Source organism: Leucoraja erinacea, chromosome 7, assembly GCF_028641065.1.
Source record: "Leucoraja erinacea ecotype New England chromosome 7, Leri_hhj_1, whole genome shotgun sequence".
NCBI classification, from domain to species: Eukaryota; Metazoa; Chordata; class Chondrichthyes; order Rajiformes; family Rajidae; genus Leucoraja; species Leucoraja erinaceus.
In genome coordinates, this window is record NC_073383.1 from 66989477 (window position 1) to 67010908 (window position 21432).

At 40.6% G+C, this 21432-nt stretch overlaps 1 protein-coding gene across 1 annotated transcript; it reads right to left on the reverse strand.

The window, feature by feature from the left end:
• Positions 1-3913: 3913 nt before the first annotated feature.
• On the reverse strand, positions 3914-20871 carry rnd3b (Rho family GTPase 3b). The gene is made up of 5 exons (XM_055638708.1): positions 20526-20871; positions 20119-20206; positions 10244-10353; positions 5886-6020; positions 3914-5102 (listed from the first exon to the last, which is right to left on the reverse strand). The coding sequence occupies exons 1-5, from the start codon at positions 20667-20669 to the stop codon at positions 4851-4853; spliced, it is 729 nt and encodes a 242-aa protein (XP_055494683.1). The 5' UTR covers positions 20670-20871; the 3' UTR covers positions 3914-4850.
• Between the last annotated feature and the right edge of the window lie 561 nt (positions 20872-21432).

Consider the following 21432-nt stretch of genomic DNA (forward strand, 5'->3'; position numbering starts at 1 on the left):
CGAGATGAGAAAAACATTTTTCACACAGAGAGTGGTGAATCTCTGGAACTCTCTGCCACAGAAGGTAGTTGAGGCCAGTTCATTGGCTATATATAGGAGGGAGCTAGATGTGGCCCTTGTGGCTAAAGGGATCAGGGGGTGTGGAGAGAAGGCAGGTGCAGGATACTGAATTGGATGATCAGCCATGATCATATTGAATGGCGGTGCAGGCTTGAAGGGCCAAATGGCCCACTCCTGCACCTATTTTCTATGTTTCTATGTCTATGTGATTCAGAATGGGAATATTGTACTGGACTGTATGTAATAAAATAATTTCACTGTGCATTTGCACACCATACTTACTGTATTATCCACATTGGTCTTTCCCCGATCTCTCCAGCTGCGGGCAGCTTGATTCATGTCAACTCTCATATCCAATCCATTTCTGCCGCAGTCACATCACAGTGTAAAGTACCTCAGCAATGTGGCTTGTCAGTTCTTAGAACAGTCCTCTGGGCATTCACTTTCAAAGCTGAACAGTTCCCATCTTTAGGTTTTACTCTAGGTACTATCCTGCACACTAGGGACAATGACAATTCTTACTGAAGTCAAGTAATCTACAAATCTCTACGTCTTTTGAATGTGGGAGGAAGCCGGAGTTCCCTGAGAAAACCCATGTGTTCACAGAAAGAATGTACAAACTGCATATAGACAGTACCCATAGTCAGGATCGTCCCCGGGCCTCTGGCACTTCCGTTTCTCCTAACCACATCATATTCATCTCAGTTCTAAACATCTAATATTTCTGATGAATAGACTGGTGACCTTTCTAAATAAGCCTGCATCATTTTAATAGCCACATTTTCTTTGCCTAATCCAACCCTAAGTAATAGGCCAAAAAGTTGAAGGTATTGAAATTGAAGGTATTGAAATTTTATTTCTTCGGTATTCACCAAGGAGAAGGATATTGAATTGTGTGAGGTAAGGAAAACTAGTAGAGTAGCTATGTATACTATGAGGTTCAAAGTAAAAGAAGTACTGACACTTTTGAAAAATATAAAAGTGGATAAGTCTCCAGGTCCTGACAGGATATTCCCTAGGACATTGAGGGAAGTTAGTGTAGAAATAGCCGGGGCTATGACAGAAATATTTCAAATGTCATTAGAAACGGGAATAGTCCCCGAGGATTGGCGTACTGCGCATGTTGTTCCATTGTTTAAAAAGGGTTCTAAGAGTAAACCTAGCAATTATAGACCTGTTAGTTTGATTTCAGTGGTGGGCAAATTAATGGAAAATATACTTAGAGATAATATATACAAGCATCTGGATAAACAGGGCCTGATTAGGAACAGTCAACATGGATTTTTGCCTGGAAGGTCATGTTTGACTAATTTTCTTGAATTTTTTGAAGAGGTTACTAGGGAAATTGATGAGGATAAAGCAGTGGATGTTGTCTATATGAACTTTAGTAAGGCCTTTGACAAGGTTCCTCATGGAAGGTTGGTTAAGAAGGTTCAACTGTTGGGTATAAATGCAGGAATAGCAAGATGGATTCAACAGTGGCTGAATGGGAGAACCCAGAAGGTAATGGTGGACGGCTGTTTATTGGGTTGGAGGCAAGTGACTAGTGGGGTGACTCGGATCTATGTTGGGTCCTTTGTTGTTTGTCATGTACATCAATGATCTGGATGAAGGTGTGGTAAATTGGATTAGTAAGTATGCAGATGATACCAAGATAGGGGGTGTTGTGGATAATGAAGAGGATTTCCAAAGTCTACAGTGATTTAGGCCATTTGGAAAAATGGGCTGAAAGATGGCAGAAGGAGTTTAATGCTGATAAATGTGAGGTGCTACACCTTGGCAGGACAAATCAAAATAGGACATACATGGTAAATGGTAGGGCATTGAAGCATACAGTTGAACAGAGGGATCTGGGAATAACCGTGCATAGTTCCTTGAAGGTGGAATCTCATATAGATAGGGTGGTAATGAAAGCTTTTGGTATGCTAGCCTTTATAAATCAGAGCATTAAGTATAGAAGCTGGGATGTAATGTTAAAATTGTACAAGGCATTGGTGAGACCAAATTTGGAGTATGGTGTACATTTTTGGTCGCCCAATTATAGGAAGGATGTCAACAAAATAGAGAGAGTACAGAGGAGATTTACTAGAATGTTGCCTGGGTTTCAACAACTAAGTTACAAAGATAGGTTGAATAAGCTAGGTCTTTATTCTCTGGAGCACAGAAGGTTAAGGGGGGGGGGACTTGATAGAGGTCTTTAAAATGATGAGGGATAGACAAGAGTTGATGTGGACAAGCTTTTCCCTTTGAGAATAGGGAAGATTCAAACAAGAGGACATGACTTCAGAATTAAGGGACAGAAGTTTAGGGGTAACATGAGGGGGAACTTCTTTACTCAGAGAGTGGTAGCGGTGTGGAATGAGCTTCCAGTGGAATTGGTGGAGGCAGGTTCGTTGGTATCATTTAAAAATAAATTGGATAGGCATATGGATGAGAAGGGAATGGAGGGTTATGGTATGAGTGCAGGCAGGTGGGACTAAGGGGAAAAAAGTTGTGTCGGCAGACTTGTAGGGCCGAGAATGCCTGTTTCCATGCTGTAATTGTTATATGGTTATATGGTATTATTAACTAATGTTGCAACAAGTAAAACAAACCAGCTTACCTCTCATTGCATTGTTGCATTAGTCCCCTGGAAGTTTGTGGCTATGTTGTAAACATTTGAACACCTCCATATCTTAATTGAAGCTCAGCTCTCAGAATGCTTGTGCATCTGATCACCCAAATATATCCCAGCTGTTATCAGGCAACTGAATCGTCCTACCACAGATATCAGTGCTGAACTACTTGTACTGCTTTGGTGACCCTTGGACTTCCCTTGATCAGACATTGCTGGCTTTACCTTGTGCTGTGTTATTTGCTTAACATGTTAATGGCTCCTTGTAATCATGTATTGTCTTTCTGCTGACTGGATAGCATGCAACAAAAACTGTTCACTGTACCTCAGTACATATAAATAAAATTCTTCGTCTTGTTTGTGCCCAGGTTGTGTTGACCATGTGTCAACCTGGTTTTCCCCATCTTCTTCCAAACGCTAGGCCACAGCCTTCCCATTTTCCCTACTCACATTTTCCCCATCGAGACAATAAACATCTTCCCGTCGCATTCCCACCAAAAACACGAAAACAAATGACCACAATGCTCCACTCCGGCAAGGAGGGGGCACTTCAGCGCTCCAACGGTGACATCACAAGGTACTCGCAAGGCAGGACGACCTGCTCCGGGAGGGAGGGGCACTCCAGCAACGGTTCGCAAAGCACAATGGGACAATCCAGGAGGGAGGGGCACTAAAGTGCTCGCGGGACAAGCCTTGGTCCAGGACGAGCCCGGAGATGAAGTCGGGGCCTGCACTGGAGTCCAGGCGACTGCCGAGCTGATGGCTGGAGTTTACAGCCAGGGCCGGGCAGGGTACAAGAACCAGGCCGAGCTCCAGGCCCTGGTGCTGCTCTACGACCTGGGTAGTTCCTGGGGCAGCAAACAGGTGTGAGGGGAGAAGGATGAGGGAAATGAGATAGGATGAGGAGTGGGGTGGTAGAGGGAGACCTCTCCTCTCCACACATGCTCAGCTCCTCTCCCTCTCTATTCCCCTTCCCCCTCCCGAGGGAGGGTGATGAGGAGGGAGTGCTGGGGTATGAAGAGAAATGAGCCGCACCTGCGCAGTTGGGGGCTTTGAGTGAGTGGTGCAATATTGCGTTGGGGGAATGGGTGAGTGGTGGAATCTTGCGTTGGGGGAAACAGACCCAACGGGCCTGCACTTGGTCTAGTAAACTATAAAATCTCTATGTAATGAAGGATTAGCTAATCGCAGCCTCAAACAGAAATTTTCTTCCTCCACCCCAAATAATAGAAACCAAAGTGTGATCAGTTTTTTTTTTATTTGGCAAAGAAATAAGTATTCTTTGTAATAAATCATAAGCTTTAATAAGCTTAGATTAAAAATACAGTTTAGTGATACGGTATAGAAGTCTGCTTACTATAAACTGCTTGAATAAATCTAAATGGTGGCTTTTAAAACGAATTATTGCAATAATTTACATCAATACTTGATTACATTTTCCAAAAACTATACCTCAATAAATACTGCCAAAACATTAGAATGGACTTACAAACTTCCAACATTCAAAAAAATTGAAAAACACTACATTTTGAAAACATAATTTAAAGTACACAATACCTATTACAGAGAAGCTTTTGCCAGCTGTTATATACCACCCTAAAGCATCATGATGCACCAATCATACAGCATTGTTTAGTGAAGAAACTAATGTTCAGTGATGTAAAAACACTGGAATGACCTCATTTCTGCAATAATGGTCAAAGTGCAACTACAGCTTGTTACATGTTCAATATTATGTGGAGATTATTGGCCCCACCACTGGATCTTGGAAATATATCCTCAAGAACAAAGGATGGTGTTAAGTTTGCTTCCAGGTTTAACAGTTTCCTTTGCTTGCCCTCCCCTCCAATCAGGCCCGCATGCCTCATTTTATGGGTACAAGGCCTTTGCAAGTCTTTAACCTGGATTCCCTTAGGATTCCATCTCACTAATTCCACTGGCAGCATCTACACCCAGCTTTTTCTAAGCCAGGTCATTCCACTCTCTGAACCCCAATGTCGCACACATGAAAAGGTGAAGGATATCTTTGCAAAGGCGATTTGAGACACACTGGTATGTAAATGATGCTGCATTCTGCACGGAGTCCTTTCCTGTTTTGTCAAAATAGCCTTTCATTTCATGTCATTGTAACTTTAAGCTGATCTCTTTCCGTTTCCACTGCCCAGCCCCACCGTCTTCACATCACAGTGCAGCTTCGTGCCTTGTCCTTCCGTAAATCAGGGGACACTGAAGACAGTTCTGGTCTGCTGGGCACGTGTGAAATTCGTTTTGTAGCTCGCTTCGATTGGTTACGTTTGACATTTTTGTTTGGTTTGTTTACACAGGCCAGCGTAGCCACGTGAAAAATGTCTCTTACACTGTTCTCCGATGACAATGATGAGCATTCAATATATGTTGCTGCTCCAATCTGTTTGGCCATGTTGGTACCCTGAAGAGAAAACAGTCATCGATTAATAAAGAATTGACAGGGTGGGCAAGATATTGTTGTTTAATGGATCTGCATTTAAAATTTGCTTTACATTTAAAGGTTTTTTAAAAATCAATGCAGCAGTTCGTAGTCATCTTCAAACTAAGTGTCTTTGGCATAAACCATATTTTATGATCAATGTTTGTGGAGAGGAATTGCAAATGTTGGTAAATACTGAAGATGGACACCAATAGCTTGAGTAACTAAGCGGGTCAGGCAGCATCTCTGGAGAAAAAGGAATTGCCGATATTTTATTAATATTGGCGTGGAGTGCCAGACCGATACTAGGATCCATTAAATGTATATTTTGTTTACAATACAGTCTCAGGACTGCAATTATATAGCATTGATATTAGATACGCAGATCAATTAGAAGACCAATGCATTTTCATTGGTATTTCATCAGCATTTTCATTGGTCATTTGCTCTGGTATTTTATTTAATTCACATGTTTAATCAATAATGTTTTATTATTGATGTTTAATGTTTAACGCGACATTCCTAACTGTATATCATGTTGTCACTTGAAGGCGGAGCACCAAGGGAAATTCCTTGTATGTGAATACTTGGCCAATAAACATTTGTTCATTCATTATTTTACTGCTATTAAAGTTATTGAGTTCAGCAAGCATTTAGAGTACACTGGTAGTTTTGAGCTGTGTGCCACCTTGAAAGAGAAGTACACATATCATGCTCTTTTGTGCCAGAAAAATGGAGATCACCAAGAAATGGAAATCTACCTACCTGATCATAAGACACTGGATTTTGTCGGTGATTGGACAACTCCACTAAGGTGGTCAGATCAGAACGCAGATCAGATTTACAGCCAACCAACAAGGTTTTTGTGTTCGGGCAAAATTCCTGGATCTCACCTTTCCACTGAAAATTCAAACAAAGTGGCAAGATTATTTATGGCAATATAGCCCATCAGCCTCTCCCTCGAAAGGCAGATTGTTAACACAGAACACAGCCATTAAATGTTAAACCAAAGGGTATTAAAAATAATTTTATTACAGAAGACAGCAGCATGCTAACAGTTAGGGCAATATTCTCCAAGGTGTGCAGATATAGTTCAACCATGAAGGATGTCCAAGGCTTGGCTGTTTATATAACAGGACAGAGAGCTGTTGCTCTTTAAAGCATTCCAGAAGACAGGGAAAGACTGCACTACATGCCTTCGTGCTGAGCAGGCCAAGTGTGCAAATCAATTTGCTTTAATCATTTACCACAACTCATACGGTGCACAGCCAGATTCCTAAACATTTTAAATGTCAGCAAGTTTCCTTTCTTATTTGTTTGCTGCCTGCAAATTTAGAAATCACAATTGAAGAGTTACAAATGATTATCTTTGTTGCTCCTGCAAATGGAATCGAATCACAGAAAGTATTGTTTAGAAATGAACCCAAGATGGACACCAAGTACGGGAGTAACCCAGGCCAGCATCTTTGGAGGGAAAAGGCCTTTTTGTCCCCCGGAGAGCAGAGTTACTCCAGCATTGCATCTCTAGGACAGCTATTATTTATTTTAATATGTGCATTTGAGAGACTTGAATGATTTGTAGTTGCCACTCAAGATCATGGATGACTTGTTTCCACTCTGGGTTTGCGTGTCAAACTCATGCAAAAGGGGAATGAGGGAAGCTGGAGAAAGTTCCACTCCTTCTGCAGGGAAGGAGGAGACTCCCGACCTCAATGCATGGCCAGGGAAACCCAACTCTATCCTGCTGCTGCACCGCGGATTGGAGCAGTCATGGGCCAGACGTTCCCAGGAATCAACGAGAATGGTTCAAGGAAAATTAGAATACACACTTGAACCCTTTTCTCTGCCTGTCTAGTAATCCCTTCCTCTGAAAGTCAGATTAGCATCTGCCTTGGGCTATATCTGTTAAGGCATGCAAATGATGCAGGCTACCTAAAGTAGCAACAAGGTAGGAACATAGACCCAAGTATCAATTATGACAACCTGTAATAAGATGGCACCTTTACATTGAAAAATGCCCCAACACACTTCATGTTAACATAATCAAACTGAAGGAATAAAAACTTGGGCCTGGAGGTAGAAATGTAGAAAGCCATCTCCAGGAAGAGCAAGAGAGGAACCTCCAGAGCTCAAGACCTAGTTTAATGATGGGCAGAATGCAGTGGGTGATTCGTAAAAGGTTAGGTGCAAAATGTTGTGCTGGAGAGGAAGTGAATCTCTGTCAATGTCCTGAGGTTCATAAACTGAGACTTTGGATGAGTTGGGGTCAGAGAGAAGGATTTGAACACAAGGATGCAAATTAATGTAAAAATCAAGGTACTAATGACTATTGGATTTTAAGCCAGAAAGGTCATGGTAATAATAGGGTTCAAGGTGTTGAATTTAACAAACACTAAGGTTATAAGCGAAAAACGCAAAAGTGTATTCCGATAAAACGCAAGGAATCATGGGATTTGTCAAAAGTCACAAGTGATAAAAACTCTCGGCAGCCGTGCCGTGCCGCATGTGGACACAGACTTGCGCCTCATCTGCATCCAGGACCGAACCCGGGTCTCTGGCGCCACAATCGCTGCCGAATCGCCACTGGACCATCCCTGTCCCCTCCAGAGTGTCCTTACTTAACTACAAAGTCACCAATCTGTCTGTATGCATGCTGGCTTGAATGTTTTGTTAGTCCTTCCTATTTTATCTAGGGCCCTTACATTTTTCCTTTGCTTCTACTGTTCAAAGAAAACAATTGCAGCATATCCAATTTTTCTTCGTTTGACATTTTATCATCCTCAAAGACACTAATATTTCCTAGGGAAGGTACAAAAGTGTTCACAAGCCACTAGAGCAAACAGTAAACATTTTCATATCTTCCTAGGAATTGTTATAGTATATTTGAGGTTGCCACAATGAGAAAATAGTGCAGAGCGACTAAAATAATGACCAACACATGGATTACTACGACAAAGAGCCAGCGTAACTAGTGCAAATTGACAACAACTCCATTTAATGAGCATTTTTCACACACTGGACCACTTATCACTTTTTAAATGATCAATCATTAAGCACTGAAATTCCTGCACTCTTTACAAGTCTGCTCCAGAATTTTTCATTAAATCATAATTAATAAAATGATGGGCAAAATGATTAAAACAACGCTCCATTCAATATCCCACTGAGCCAGAGCCAGTGCAGTTGTAATACTAATTGTGTTAGGTATTGCCTCTATCTTTCAACCCAAGATATTGGTTACGCATGAGGAAAACAACATGAAATGCAATCTTAGTGGCAATAAAGCTACAGCCAGCCTCCACCTAGACTATCTCAATGGGAAGGTGAAAGATAAAAGAACACCAGGGATTTGGTATATTAATTCCCAAGCCAATTGGATTTATAAACAAAAGAAACAACAGGCTGGCAGGAGGTCACCCCCCAATAATATTTTATGTTGGATCAAATGTAAAAGCTCAAAACCCAGACAGAGCAGAATACCAGCAACTGGAGAAGCTTAGAACATTAGTCAGTGGTCTTGCAACCACTATAACTGGCTATAACACCAACAACTATACAAAATGAACCAACTCTGGTTTTTACACATTTTCCCCTTTCATAGATTATATTATTCCAAATAATGGAAACATTTCATGGGACTGGAGAAATGAGCCAAAGGCGAGGCAGTATTTTACAAATTGTTTTAAAGTTGGGTCAACTGAGTGTTGATCCCAGCTTCTATCAAATTAGTCATATACATCCCCTATACAAATTTGAATGCACAGCGATACCCAAGACCAATACCAAAGACCGAGACAGGTCTGGCACCTCCTGCTTATTACCATTTATGGCCAGTCTCTTTGCAATCATCCTCGTGACTCAGCAACTAATCCCAGGCCTTGTGAGTCAAGTTTTTACGTATGCAAAAGACTGCAAACAAATTCAAGCCTCTCCAGCAGTCAAGTATTCCAGATAATGTACACAAAGCTGCTATTCGATTGCTCATTTAAAGAGATAGTGCCTTCTATAATGTTTGGGACAAAGACCCATCACTTATTTATTTGCCTCTGTACTCCACAATTTGAGATTTGTAATGGACAAAAAAAAAAAAAAAAAAAAAAATCACACGCGGTTAAAGTGCACATTGTCAGATTTTATTAAGGGTCATATTTATATATTTTGGTTTCATCATATAGAAATTACAACTGTGTTTATACAGTCCCCCCCATTTCAGGGTACCATGTTTGGGACACATGGCTTCATAGGTGTTTGTAATTGCTTGTATCCATTTTGTTTAATGGTTAAATATTGCAAACAAGCCTAAATAGATTTCCAAAATGTAGAACACAATAATCTAAGTTAATCAACATCAAAGACAAATTGGTAACAAGCCCACAACAAAGTGCCTCTGGCTGTGTTACTCGGTGTAAAAAACGCAGGGAATCTAAATGCTCTTCTTCAGTACTCCTAATATTTCTTAGCTGTTAAAAAAATTAGTTGGTAGCTTGAAGGCAGACACAGCTGCGTTGACAATTCTATTCCAATTACATCACCATGTTCCTCCAAGGTCAACTCATTTCCGGGGAGAACTAGTCATTGTTCATATCTATATAGTCATTGGGCCGGGCACTATCAGTCACTTAAGCTTCTTTTGGTAAATGCATCAGTATCAGCTTCAAATGAGAGCATTCTCTACATGGTCACAAGCATTTTGACTTGCCAGGACAATATGCAGTAGATTTAGAAAAAGGGTATATTTTCAACATAAACATAACAGCATGTGTATTTGTGTTTCAAAAAACAAACCCTGAAGATGGCTAACCAAGGGGTTTCAAATGAAGTTATTAGTCCAAGATTGGAAGTTTGTAGGTTCTAGCGTAATTAGGCCATTCAGCCCATCAAGTCTACTCCACCATTCAACGATGGCTGATCTATCTTTCCCTCTCAACCCCATTCTCCTGCCTTCTCCCCATAACCCCTTAATACCATTCCAATGAGGAAATTGGTGTGAAGATGTGAAATTCAGTTCCTCTGTGCATCAGGATACAAGGCAAACCAATTCTTAGTTCCAAATATTTATCCCCAAGTCATAATTAAATATCCTGAATGTTAAATATGGAAAGTCTCTTCTTTATCACACCTACCTTCTTAAGCACACTGTCGAGGGTCTCCGGGCGACTTATATCAAAACAAATCAAAACGGCATCCGAATCTGGGTAGGAAAGTGGTCGGACATTATCGTAGTAGGGTGAACCTGAATAAAGCAAAGACAAAACATCAGTCTCACAATAATCATTTTGCACAAAGTATACACATCAAAACACAGCTAGCAGACAAGATGCAGAAATCTGGAACAAAAAACTGCTAGAAGAAATCAGCAGGTGAATCTGCATCTATGGAGGCAAAGGGATGGTTGATGTTTCAAGCCAGGATCCTGCATCCTGCTCTCAATTATCCCTTTTCCTCCATGGACGTCGCATGACCCACCGAGTTCTTCCAGCAGCTTGCTCACATTAAAATGCAACATGAAAATCAGTCTTCAGTTTCTTAATTGAATAAATTTCAAGTTGGCAAATATATTTTCCTGGTAGCTCAAATCAAGCACAAACATTTGTGAAAAGGAACACACTGCAGTTTCAATGAAGTTATAATTAGCATCTCTATGGCTGGTAAATCAGGAACTGTAGGGACTCATTACCATAGAAGCAGATAAACATGATAGTTTAACACCACAATACATGTGCCTCCAGTGTATAAATGGCATTTCTTCAAATAAATGAATTAATTGATGAAATCTTTCAAAGTCAATCCATCTCAAGCATCTCAAAAATGATGACCATCTCAAGCAATATTCACAAGTAAAACTACTTGCATTTTACATAGAAAAATCCAGTTTTGGATCATGGATTCAATCCCTGTTGCAATTGGGGTTACTAAATAACCCTATCCAATCTCAAAATGAGGGGGGTGGGGAAATCACTATAACGTCATTCCTAGTACTGCAAGGAAATTGCAGCCTTTAAGAGTGCTCACCACAGTGGAAATCTGTTCCCAGTTCTCAAGCAACTTTTTTTTTTTTTAAACTCAAAAAACTTGTTTCTGCCAAGGCCACAGTGCTGTGGTGATACTCCCAACCATCCAACCTGGGGTCTCCTAGTTCCAGAGATTACTTCAACATTTTCTAACAGGAAACCACAAGCAACTAACTTGACTAGAAGACTAAATAACTTGAGCAAACATTAGCAGCAGACATGCAGATATGAGATCAAAGTTCAATTGGTTTCCCAATTACAAGTAACCAAATAGCCTCCTTTAGCAATGTACTCAGAAGGATAAATATCAACCATCTTCAATATATGGCACAAATGATTCCTTTATGTCACTTGAATGGGCAACAATAACCTGGCATGCCTTTGTTACCCATGGATTGACTATCCCAAGGTCCCTCAGGCCTAGCTCCAATCTTCCATAAATTTTGTGCAAGAAAGAACTGCAGATGCTGGTAAAATCGAAGGTGTACACAAAATGCTGGAGTAACTCAGCGGGTGAGGCAGCATCTATGGAGAGAAGGAATGAGCGACGTTTCGGGTAGAGACCCTTCCGCATTTAGTAAAAATCAGTCTGAAGAAGTCAGCTGCCTACACTCCCATATACCCACTAGCCTTGGACATGCTGATCTACTGTGGTGCCTGCCATTATCCGTCTCCATTTTTAAATTTAAAAAATATTTTCAACTTCTCCAGCTCTATCCTCCTCCATCACTCCCACCCTCTGATCTCCATGGTCTAGTTCCGGCTCCTTGAGCACTATTTTTGATTTTAACAATGGTGGCTGTATATCTGGCAGTCTAAGCCATAACCTCCTGTCCCTTCACTAAATCTCCCCCCTCCCCCATTCCAAACCTCACTCTGGGCCACTTCATTTCTACATGTGGAGTGACGTCAAAAAAGTATCTCGATAATACTTGGCCAGCACTTGGGAATACTTTACTGCAATAAGGAGACCTACTAGTTTCTGATAATGACAGGTCTTCCTTCACACCAAAAGTAAAGGAACAACCTTGATTGTGCCACTATCTCCAAGGTGCACTCGCAGTCAAAGCCATGAGTGCTACCACCAACTAGTAATTAAACTAGTGAAAAATAAAGCATTCTAATAACTAATATGAACAAAACAAACTTTCTACAATAACTAACCATATACCTCTCCAGATGTAGAGAAAAGCAATAATGCCTTTGGTACCGCACAAATAGTCAATGGCATTCGAACAGAAGATCCTACGACCAAAAAGTTGTGAAGTTTACAAGTAATTTGCATGACATCATTTCTAATGAGTAACGAGTGAGAAGGAAACAAAACAAAATCATGAGGAATAGATCAGGTAGATGCACAGAATATCTTGCCTAGAGTAGGGGAACCAAGGACCAGAGGACAGGTTCAAGGTGAAGGGGAAAGATTTAATAGGAATCTGAGGGATAACTTTTTCTACACAAAGGGTGGTGGGTGTATGGAACAAGCTGCCAGAGGTAGTTGAGGCTGGGACTATACCAACGTTTAAGAAACAGTTAGACATGTACATGGATCGGACAAGTTTGGAGGGATATGGACCAACGTTGGGCCAAAAGGTGTTTCCACACTATCATCATGACTAACAAAGTTTGGTAGCTTAACAAGCTGTATTGAAACCGGCGTCATAGCATTGCCCTGCTGACAGACCTCCTATGGAGATGGCAAAACTGCCAGCCCTCATCTAGTCACCAAGTATGTTAGAACCATTTTATGTCTATCTACAACAGCTCAAACAGACTTTGCAACTGGACAGACAGAATCACTTGTGCTGGACTAAGTCACTTCTGTCCACAACTGCACCCCACCAACAACTCCATCGACTCAGTTTGTTCTCTCAGCCAACCCAGCCACTTCCACTGGTTACAGATTTATTTAAATAAATTGATTCTGGGGACAACTGCATTTCTACAATTGCCATCTCCACTCACAATGTTCTAAGTGCTCCATTTGAATGATGTGCCTGTACAGTTGTAGCTGCGCCATTTCATAGTGCAGCTGAACACATTTAAAGCCCTTTTCAGAAAGTGATAGCATTAGATTTATGAACAAAGAAACAGGGACTGAATGAAGCATCAGCCTTGCCATTTGGTGAAGCAGCAGGTGTGGGTCAAGAATGAAAGACTAAAATCACAGTGAAGTCAAGCTCTGAAAGGCTAGCATTAGCCATTAAATGCAGTATTATCACTTCAGCACAATAGGATCAGCTTAATGTACTGAGCTTAGAATGCACATTAAAATGAAGCAAGTTATTAACTACTGACAAAGGCCTCTGAATGCTCTACCTTCGTATTCTCAGAGTTTTCCATTTATTTTCTGACAAGTACTGCCCTGTGCTGTAGCTTTGCATTGTAATACCCATCAATCAAACCAATTGGGCTGGGTTGAAGGCTACAGCAGGAGAGAGCAGCTTCCTCATCAACCCACATTCAGTCAGGCAAGTCAACCTGGTGCAATTAGTTTGCTTTTTCTTAAAGAAAATTCAATCTCAACTTCCCAACGTTCCTATGGCCAGTACTGGAATAATGAACAAAGCTAATGTGGCCCGACTGGCCCTTTCCAAATTGAATTATCTTTGTAATGCATCAATGTACGAGCAACTAGTAGGGATAAACAGACGCAATTGATTTAATTGCCATCCCCTTGGAAACAGACAAAATCAGTGAGAATCTCCTACCATAAGAAAATCCAGCAGGTATGCAGACTACTTAAATTAAGGTATCTACTGTCATATAGAATTTCAGAGCTGTGAATCCTATTCCATATTAAGGAAGTGTCCTTTACTGGATTGTATCAAGTTTTACACCCCATATCACACAATGCTCGACAAGAGAGGACAGAGGGAAAACATTTATATTTCAGACCCATGATCTTTCTTCAAACATGCCTTTGCTAGAAAGTCTCCAAAGGATGCTGCCTACCCTGTGATCATCATTTTCTGATCTTATTGCACATTTCAGGCATCAACAGCATTATTAATGCAAGTTATTCATTAATTCAGTTGCTTCTCTCAATTAAGCCACTTTCAAATCTTGCACACCATTACATTTTGTCCACATTATCAACCACTTTCCCTTGCACACATACTGGTGAACACTCATGGAGTAAAGTGCCTGGAAAATAATAATAGGAAGATCCCAATACTAATGTTTGTAATAGGTGTCCTTGAGACTCTTGAAAGGCGCCCATAAATAAAATGTATTATTATATTATTATTATTGTTGCTCCACATTGTAAAAAAAAAAACTGCTTTCATGTTCAAGAGTGAACAATGCATGACCCAACAAATCTCATATTTCCATTTCTCTGGCAATAGTTGTAATGAATATTTAGTTTCATCTTTAAATGTACTGACTCTTTTTCATTTGATAATTAATGCAATCCTTTCTGGTTCACATATAGCACAGTTAGAATTCCCACAGTGAAACTAAAGCTAATTTACTTCTCAATTTCACAGACATTCCCATGCGAGATTAACTGTAACCCAATCGCTCATTACTGATCATCCAAGAACAGTATTTAATGCAGTTGCACATGGACACCACAAACACTTTTAGTAATGAAAACGCAATCCAAGGGGCTGTGGAAAACAGTGATCATTTGCAGTATCTCACTGTGGAATTTATCATCACAGCTTGCAACTAAACCCTGCCATTCAGGAGCAAGATTCAAGCATAAAGGCAGCAGTGCTAGGCCCAGAGCATTGTGTTTAATCATGACAGAGGTTTGAGGGATCATGCACATGTTGAAGCTAAACTGGGATTTAATTAAGTGATGGTAGAGGATCAGTAGAAGTCACTAAACAAAATCAAAATTACTGCAAAGTTCAGGAAGTGTCATTAGTTTGGGAATTGTTCCAGTAGCTAAAATAGGTGGAAAGTCTCACCTTGGCAAAGATCAATAAAATGCAGTTCGGTTCTTTAGTACTTTGGAGCATAATTAGAAGCCAAGGTTAACCTCACCTGATAATTCTACTGATAAATCAAATTAAAGTTCCCAACTCGCTAAGGTCTATAAGTCAGTATCTAACAATATCCCTCCGGGGATATAGATGCATGTTGGTTTGTACCAGTTTTTTTTTTTTTAAAAAGACAACAAAAAAAAATCAGTCATCTACAGATGTGTTCAAATCCCATTCTAACAACAGCAATAAAATTAATCTCAAATAAAGGAAACATCAGGGTCAGAAACAGTGACCCCAGTGTCATTAAACACTTCCGATGCCCTAATGTCTTTCAGGAAAGGAGTCGTAGTGCGACGGTGTGGAAACAGGTCCTTTGGCCCAACTTGCCTACACTAGTCAACATGTCCCAGCTACACTAGTTCCACCTGCCTGTGTTTGGTCCATATCTCTCCAAACTTGTCCAATCCATGTACCCGTCTAACTGTTTCCTAAAAATTGGGATAATCCCATCTCAACTACCTCCTCTGGCAGCTTGTTCCATACACCCACCACCCTTTGTGTGAAAGTTACCCCTCGGATTCATATTAAATCTTTTCCACTGCACCTTAAACCTATATCCTCTGGTCCTTGGTTCACCTACTCTGGACAAGAGACTCTGTGTATCCACCCAATCTATTCCTCTCATGATTTTATACACTTCAATTAGATCATCCCCTCATCCTCCTATGCTCCAAGGAAGAGAGTCACAGCCTGTTCAACCTCTCCCTATAGCTCAGACCCTTTGGCCTTGGCAACATCCTTGTAAAAGAGAACTTGTATTACTTTTTCAGTCTGATGTACATGGTCACTGGCAAAGAAGCATGATAGACTTAACGACCCACTCAAACAGATAAACAGGACAATGTGTAATGGACGCTGGTCTACAGTGTTACTCAATAATTAAGCCTAAACAGCTAAAATGAGTTGGTGAGAAAAAAAGAATTAGATAGACAATTTGAATTTCACTGCATTGCACACCTGCTCACACAAGCTACATTATCACTGGATACCTTCAATCCTAGCTTTCACGATCACATTGAAATGAAATTGTACTAAGTCACCAGGTGCTTGCGGTCTACAAAAGTATTGGATTTCCTCAACTTCATATTGTTCTTGAACTTCAACTACAGTTAATGAAATTCATGATAGTCTGCTGGAGCAGCTGTCTCGTCTCATCTGTCCCACAAAAATATGCTCTTGGAACCGATTATCAAATGGAACACAGGCATGCACCCAATCTAGCTGATCATCAGTGCACAATCCAAAACTAATTTAGCATCTGCAGTTCCTTCTTGAACACTAATGCAAGTCGGTTGGAATTAATTGTACTCGGGACGCGAGTTGTAATTCATGAGGGAACACAATATCAATTATGAATAATTATGAATTTAAGAACATGCCCCATTATGTCGCATTAGCAAATTATAAACAATATTAACAATGAAAAGAGATTAGCACGGCTATAAACTATTTAATTGTTAGTGTTTTTAAATTATATTAAGCTATCATTAAAGTATTACACAATTTCATTTTGATCCATTTAAAAGGAATGAAAGAAAAATGTATATTATTTTTTGATGATACAAACATCACTACAGAACCCAAGACAAATAATCTTCACCAGAACTCCAATGCCTAAAGAATAGCCAGCACTTTCCACAAAAGGATGTGGATCATATATCTTTCACCCATCTTGTTAGAACCAGATAAGGAAGTATTGATTTGGAACACCATTTTATTAATCCTGGTTGAAACAAGGTTAGGGACCCAAGTCCACTGTCAACAAGATAAGTTCATCTTTACAAAGCACCGAATCAGAGAACTTGTTTAAAATAATGAGTGGTGGCCCTGAAAAAATTGTGCCCTTCATACAATAAAATGCATTTGGCTAAGAGCCCCCTCTCTAAATGTAAATTGTTTGCTCCCATTCCAATTTGAAAATTATAATCAGTCACTGGAATTATGCATTGAGTATCACCTCTGGGATCACTACTGCATATTCCAACAATAGGACACTCAACCAAAAAGGACAAACAATTCAAGTTGCCAGCTAAGCTTAATGCGTTTACTACTACATTCCATCAAAAAACCACAGCTTGCAGTCAGTAATGAGAATCTAATGAGAATTTTACTGTTCCAAAGTAAAACGTTAATCCTGTACTTCACAATCCAAATATTGCAACCAAATATTTGTATCAAAGATTTACTAATGAAAGTGGTTAACTATTCATCCAAACTAACTTTAACAGAATCAACAGACCTAACTGTTGAGCCCTCCAGAGGCGTCGTGGCCCTTGCTCAATGAAACACCAGCGAAGTGAGGAGCCCACCCGATAACCCCAATGATACCTCAGTTTATGAGTTTGTTAACATGTGGGTAACTTATCATTGCATATGGAGCTAGTCACTGTCCTTAGCACGTGTGTATAAGCAGTTTAGATTCAACTTTGGCCTAGTCTTGTTTGTTGAGCACTTATCCTGGTGTTATAGCACAAGTACTTTGTGTGTTAATTGTAATTTGAAGGCTCCAACAATAATAGCTTGAGATTGGGCCAGAACTGTCCCTGCCACCAATGTTGTAGAAAAAAAACTAGTTGTTCTTTCCTTTCCTGGACATTGAATGGCCCTGTTGGCATTAGGCCAACAATGTCTAGCTGTGGGTAGTGACGGTGCAGAATTCAGTAATAAAGAGCATGACAATTTTATTTATCAACGAGGGACATTTTTCAGTTCACCCCGGGAAAAAAAAAAATCATTATTAGTGCTCAAGTAAAACCAAGACACTGGGGTGCAGAATTGAAAGCCCCAGACCTATGGAAAAGCTATTTTGCATTAGCAGGCAAGCAATTTTAAAATAATCAACCAAAACTTCAAAAAGCCATTTGAAAGCACTCGCTTTGATTCAGTGGGGAACACAATGTTTCAGATTGCATAGCTGGTACAATGGTGCAACATTGGAGTGACAAGTAATCAATTGGCCTGGAGTAAGGAGCAGAGTAACTAACTGCCCCCTCCCCCACCAGCTGCAAAAGGGTTGCAGCAACAAGTAGGTTAGCAGCTGGCAGATTTAACCAATTGCCACCAAATAAAGTTGTCTGATAGAATGCCATTGAAGAACACCAAAGTTATTGGAAATTCCTAACATTACTGAAGGAAGAAAAGCAACATTTTGATGAAGCTGGTATATCATCAAAATTTGGCACGGGCACTCAAAATCCATTCCTCATTTTAATGTCATAGAAAATATTAAAATGTATAACTGTTAAGTTGCAAGTTGATGTAATGACTAATGAAATGTTTCAGAATGCACTGCCCAACCAGTTAGCTGCTGGATAGATGCCCTTTGATCTAAAAAATCCAATGTAATCACGAGGGTAAAGATGTATAATTTAAATAGATACCATTTATTTCCTAATGTGTTGTATTTCCTAATCCGATTTTAGCACCAATTATTCTTCAAATGCATCCACCGTAACTGGGTACAAGATTGGTTACAATTGGAGTTTCAAAATGTAGGATAGATTGTAGAAAGATAGGAAATGTCACCAGCTTAATGAAAATTAGACTTCAACATAACTATCCCTTCATTTAAATAAAACGGACAGAACGATATCAGTAGTTAGGAAACATGCGTCCAGTCACAATCTCTCTCTCGAGAAAAGCACAAATGGTAACCAAATTGTATAGGGGGCGATATTCTTCTCCCGCTGCTTCTGCTAGTAAAGCGATTGATTTAAGCTCCGGACAGTCTTTATGGGTTGTTAGCGCAATTCCTGGCATACCAGTCTGGAAAGGGAAAATGCCAGCGCTGTTGGATCACAAATGGAAATCATTTGAAGAATGCCTGATGGACACAAACTTCTGCAAGCAATTAAACTCCATTGGTGGTTATCTCGGCCCTTTGATGTGCCTTAATGACAGCACTTGCATTCGGTCTTTTAAAAAGACAGCTCAGTCCCGAACAGACTAGCTAAACATTCTGTGCCATCTTAAACGCGGCGATTGCTCTCTCTTCTTTAAATACAACATAACCACCGCATGGAATGCGCCCACCCAGCGCTCCGTTAAGTACATTGTGTGAGCCGGTGGTAACCGATTTCAGCGATTTGATATGCAATTAGATCCATATATCACAACGAGCATGGTTTTAATTAACCAACTCAATGTACATTTTAAATGCATTGCAGGAACGCGGAATATTTGAAAAAAGGAAATGTATTCAGTATACAATCCACTTTCCTCATCTGAGGCCGGAGTTGAATTTCATTGGAAGTATCATTGAATGCTTGGCTTTTAAAATGATCTACGTTTCACCGAGAGCAACGAGGAGAATCTTTGTTTCTTCCCGACATCACGTTCCCCGGTCTCCCAATGCCTTTGAACTGAAAAGCTAGATAACAGCAGGGAGAGCGGACACACAATTCCCCGCTGTAATACTTTATTACCACCCACACCTCCAAACTTTAGCTCATAAAGTACTGGGCAAACAAGGCGTGGGTTTTATCTACCTGCCTTCCTTTTAACTGGCGTCATCACCGCGCCCTTCTTTAATTGAGGAAACCAACAAAACCAAATTCCAAATTATATCCTAAGCCACTAAAAATTAATTATTCTTGTCCAGGGGAAATCCTTTGTTGCATACATTTTTGGAAGGCAGGATGGTGCGAGTCTAATCGACAATGAAGATAAAACGCCCCGAAACCTTTCACTCCTTTCTTAAAAATAACTGCGATAAGCCAATGAGACGTTTATCTAACTAGTAGCCGGTTAGGAAAGAGATCCAGAGTTTACTCAAAAACGGAAAAAAAAAATCGCAGACACAAAATAACTGGGGTAACTCAGCGGGACAGACAGCATCTCTGGAGAGATGGAATGGGCGATGTTTCGGGCCGAGACCCTTCTTCAGACTGGAAAAAAGATCGCGTCCGATTTAATCCACCACATAACGTGACTCCCTGAGAAAGACAGAGTTTGTAACAACGCAAATCCAGAAGCTAGGAGACTTCTTACCTGAAGTATCCCAGAGACTCAGCTCTATTCTCTGCGTTTCAATTTCAAAGCTTGCTGTGTAATTTTCGAAGACGGTGGGTACGTAACTCTAAACACAGAGAAGGCGAAAAGCTTTAGAGTATATAGACTTAAATATTTAAATTAAATTAAGCTAGTCCAAGCACCGGGGAACGTTTAACAATTCAGTAGCGAATGTAATCACTAAACTTAAATTAAAATTTAATCTTCAGATTAAATCACTAAAAAATATACGTGAAATAGTTTAAAATAAAGTTCAGGTAGTAGCCCTACAGCAATCATTACATTAGGAAATGTTAAAACATAATAAAAATGGGTGTAATTTTCATGCAGGTGCACCTCAAAATTCAGTAATCAGCCAGACTGAGGAAACCGGATTGGTGACATACCTCCGGGAAACAATCCTTGGCGAAAACGTGCAGCAAAGCTGTCTTTCCACATTGACTGTCGCCCACCACAACTATCTTGCATTTCACGGTTTGATTATCCATCGCGTTTTTGGTGAGTTTCTGGCTTGATCTTCTTTCCTTCATTGACGTGGATTTGGAAGGTGGGTTAGAAATAATTAAATTTCTCGCTGGGCTGCTTGCTGTAAGCGTGCGGCTGCCTTCACAACAAAGGCTGGAAACAGGAGACCGATTCCTCTCCCCTGAAACAGCGAGCCCCGAGAGCTGTTGCTGCTGTTGTTGCTGCTGCTGCTGCTGCCTTGACCTGTGCAACTGCCCAACACGGTTCCTCACTGGCGGTGCGCACCTCCTGATATAACATCTCGCTGCCAATAAGTTAGTCTCCGCCTACCTTCCATATAAGGACTGCCTTCGTTCCATTCGTTCCATGGAGTCGCGATGGCTGCTGGGACTTGTAGTCCTCAGTACAACTTCGGTCGCTGTCTGCCAAGTGAATGCGGACTACAGCTCCCGAGAGCCCCCGCTCCCCTCCCCTTCCCTACCAGCCACCGCCCTTGTCCCGCCCCCACCGTGCGTTGATTGGCTCTCCGTTAATCGGATTGCAGTGCCCGCCCTCCGAGTGAGCCGTTTGGCTACCCGGCCTGTCAATCATACCACAGACGATGCTCCTGCAATTCCAGATCTATTTCCCACCACTGGTCGTGCATGCATGGAACTTTAAATAGATAGATCCTTTATTGTCATTCAGACCTTTCGGTCTGAACGAAATGATGTTGCCGATATTGCAAATGCAAAGAGAAAAATCTGCAGTCAAAATGTCATTCCCGTTGTTCCCACCGAGGCGGATTTTTTTTTTCATTTTGTGATGATTATTGCTCACCGTCTCCTC

What these genes read in the sequence shown, in the direction of transcription:
- rnd3b (XM_055638708.1), bottom strand. Translation starts at nt 20,669, where the DNA reads ATGAAGGAAAGAAGATCAAGCCAGAAACTCACCAAAAACGCGATGGAT. An exon ending in CCAAGGATTGTTTCCCGGAG is followed by an intron (nt 20,207 to 20,525) that starts GTATGTCACCAA and finishes CTCTGTGTTTAG; the next exon opens with AGTTACGTACCCACCGTCTT. An exon ending in TCGACAGTGTGCTTAAGAAG is followed by an intron (nt 6,021 to 10,243) that starts GTAGGTGTGATA and finishes TTGAATTTTCAG; the next exon opens with TGGAAAGGTGAGATCCAGGA.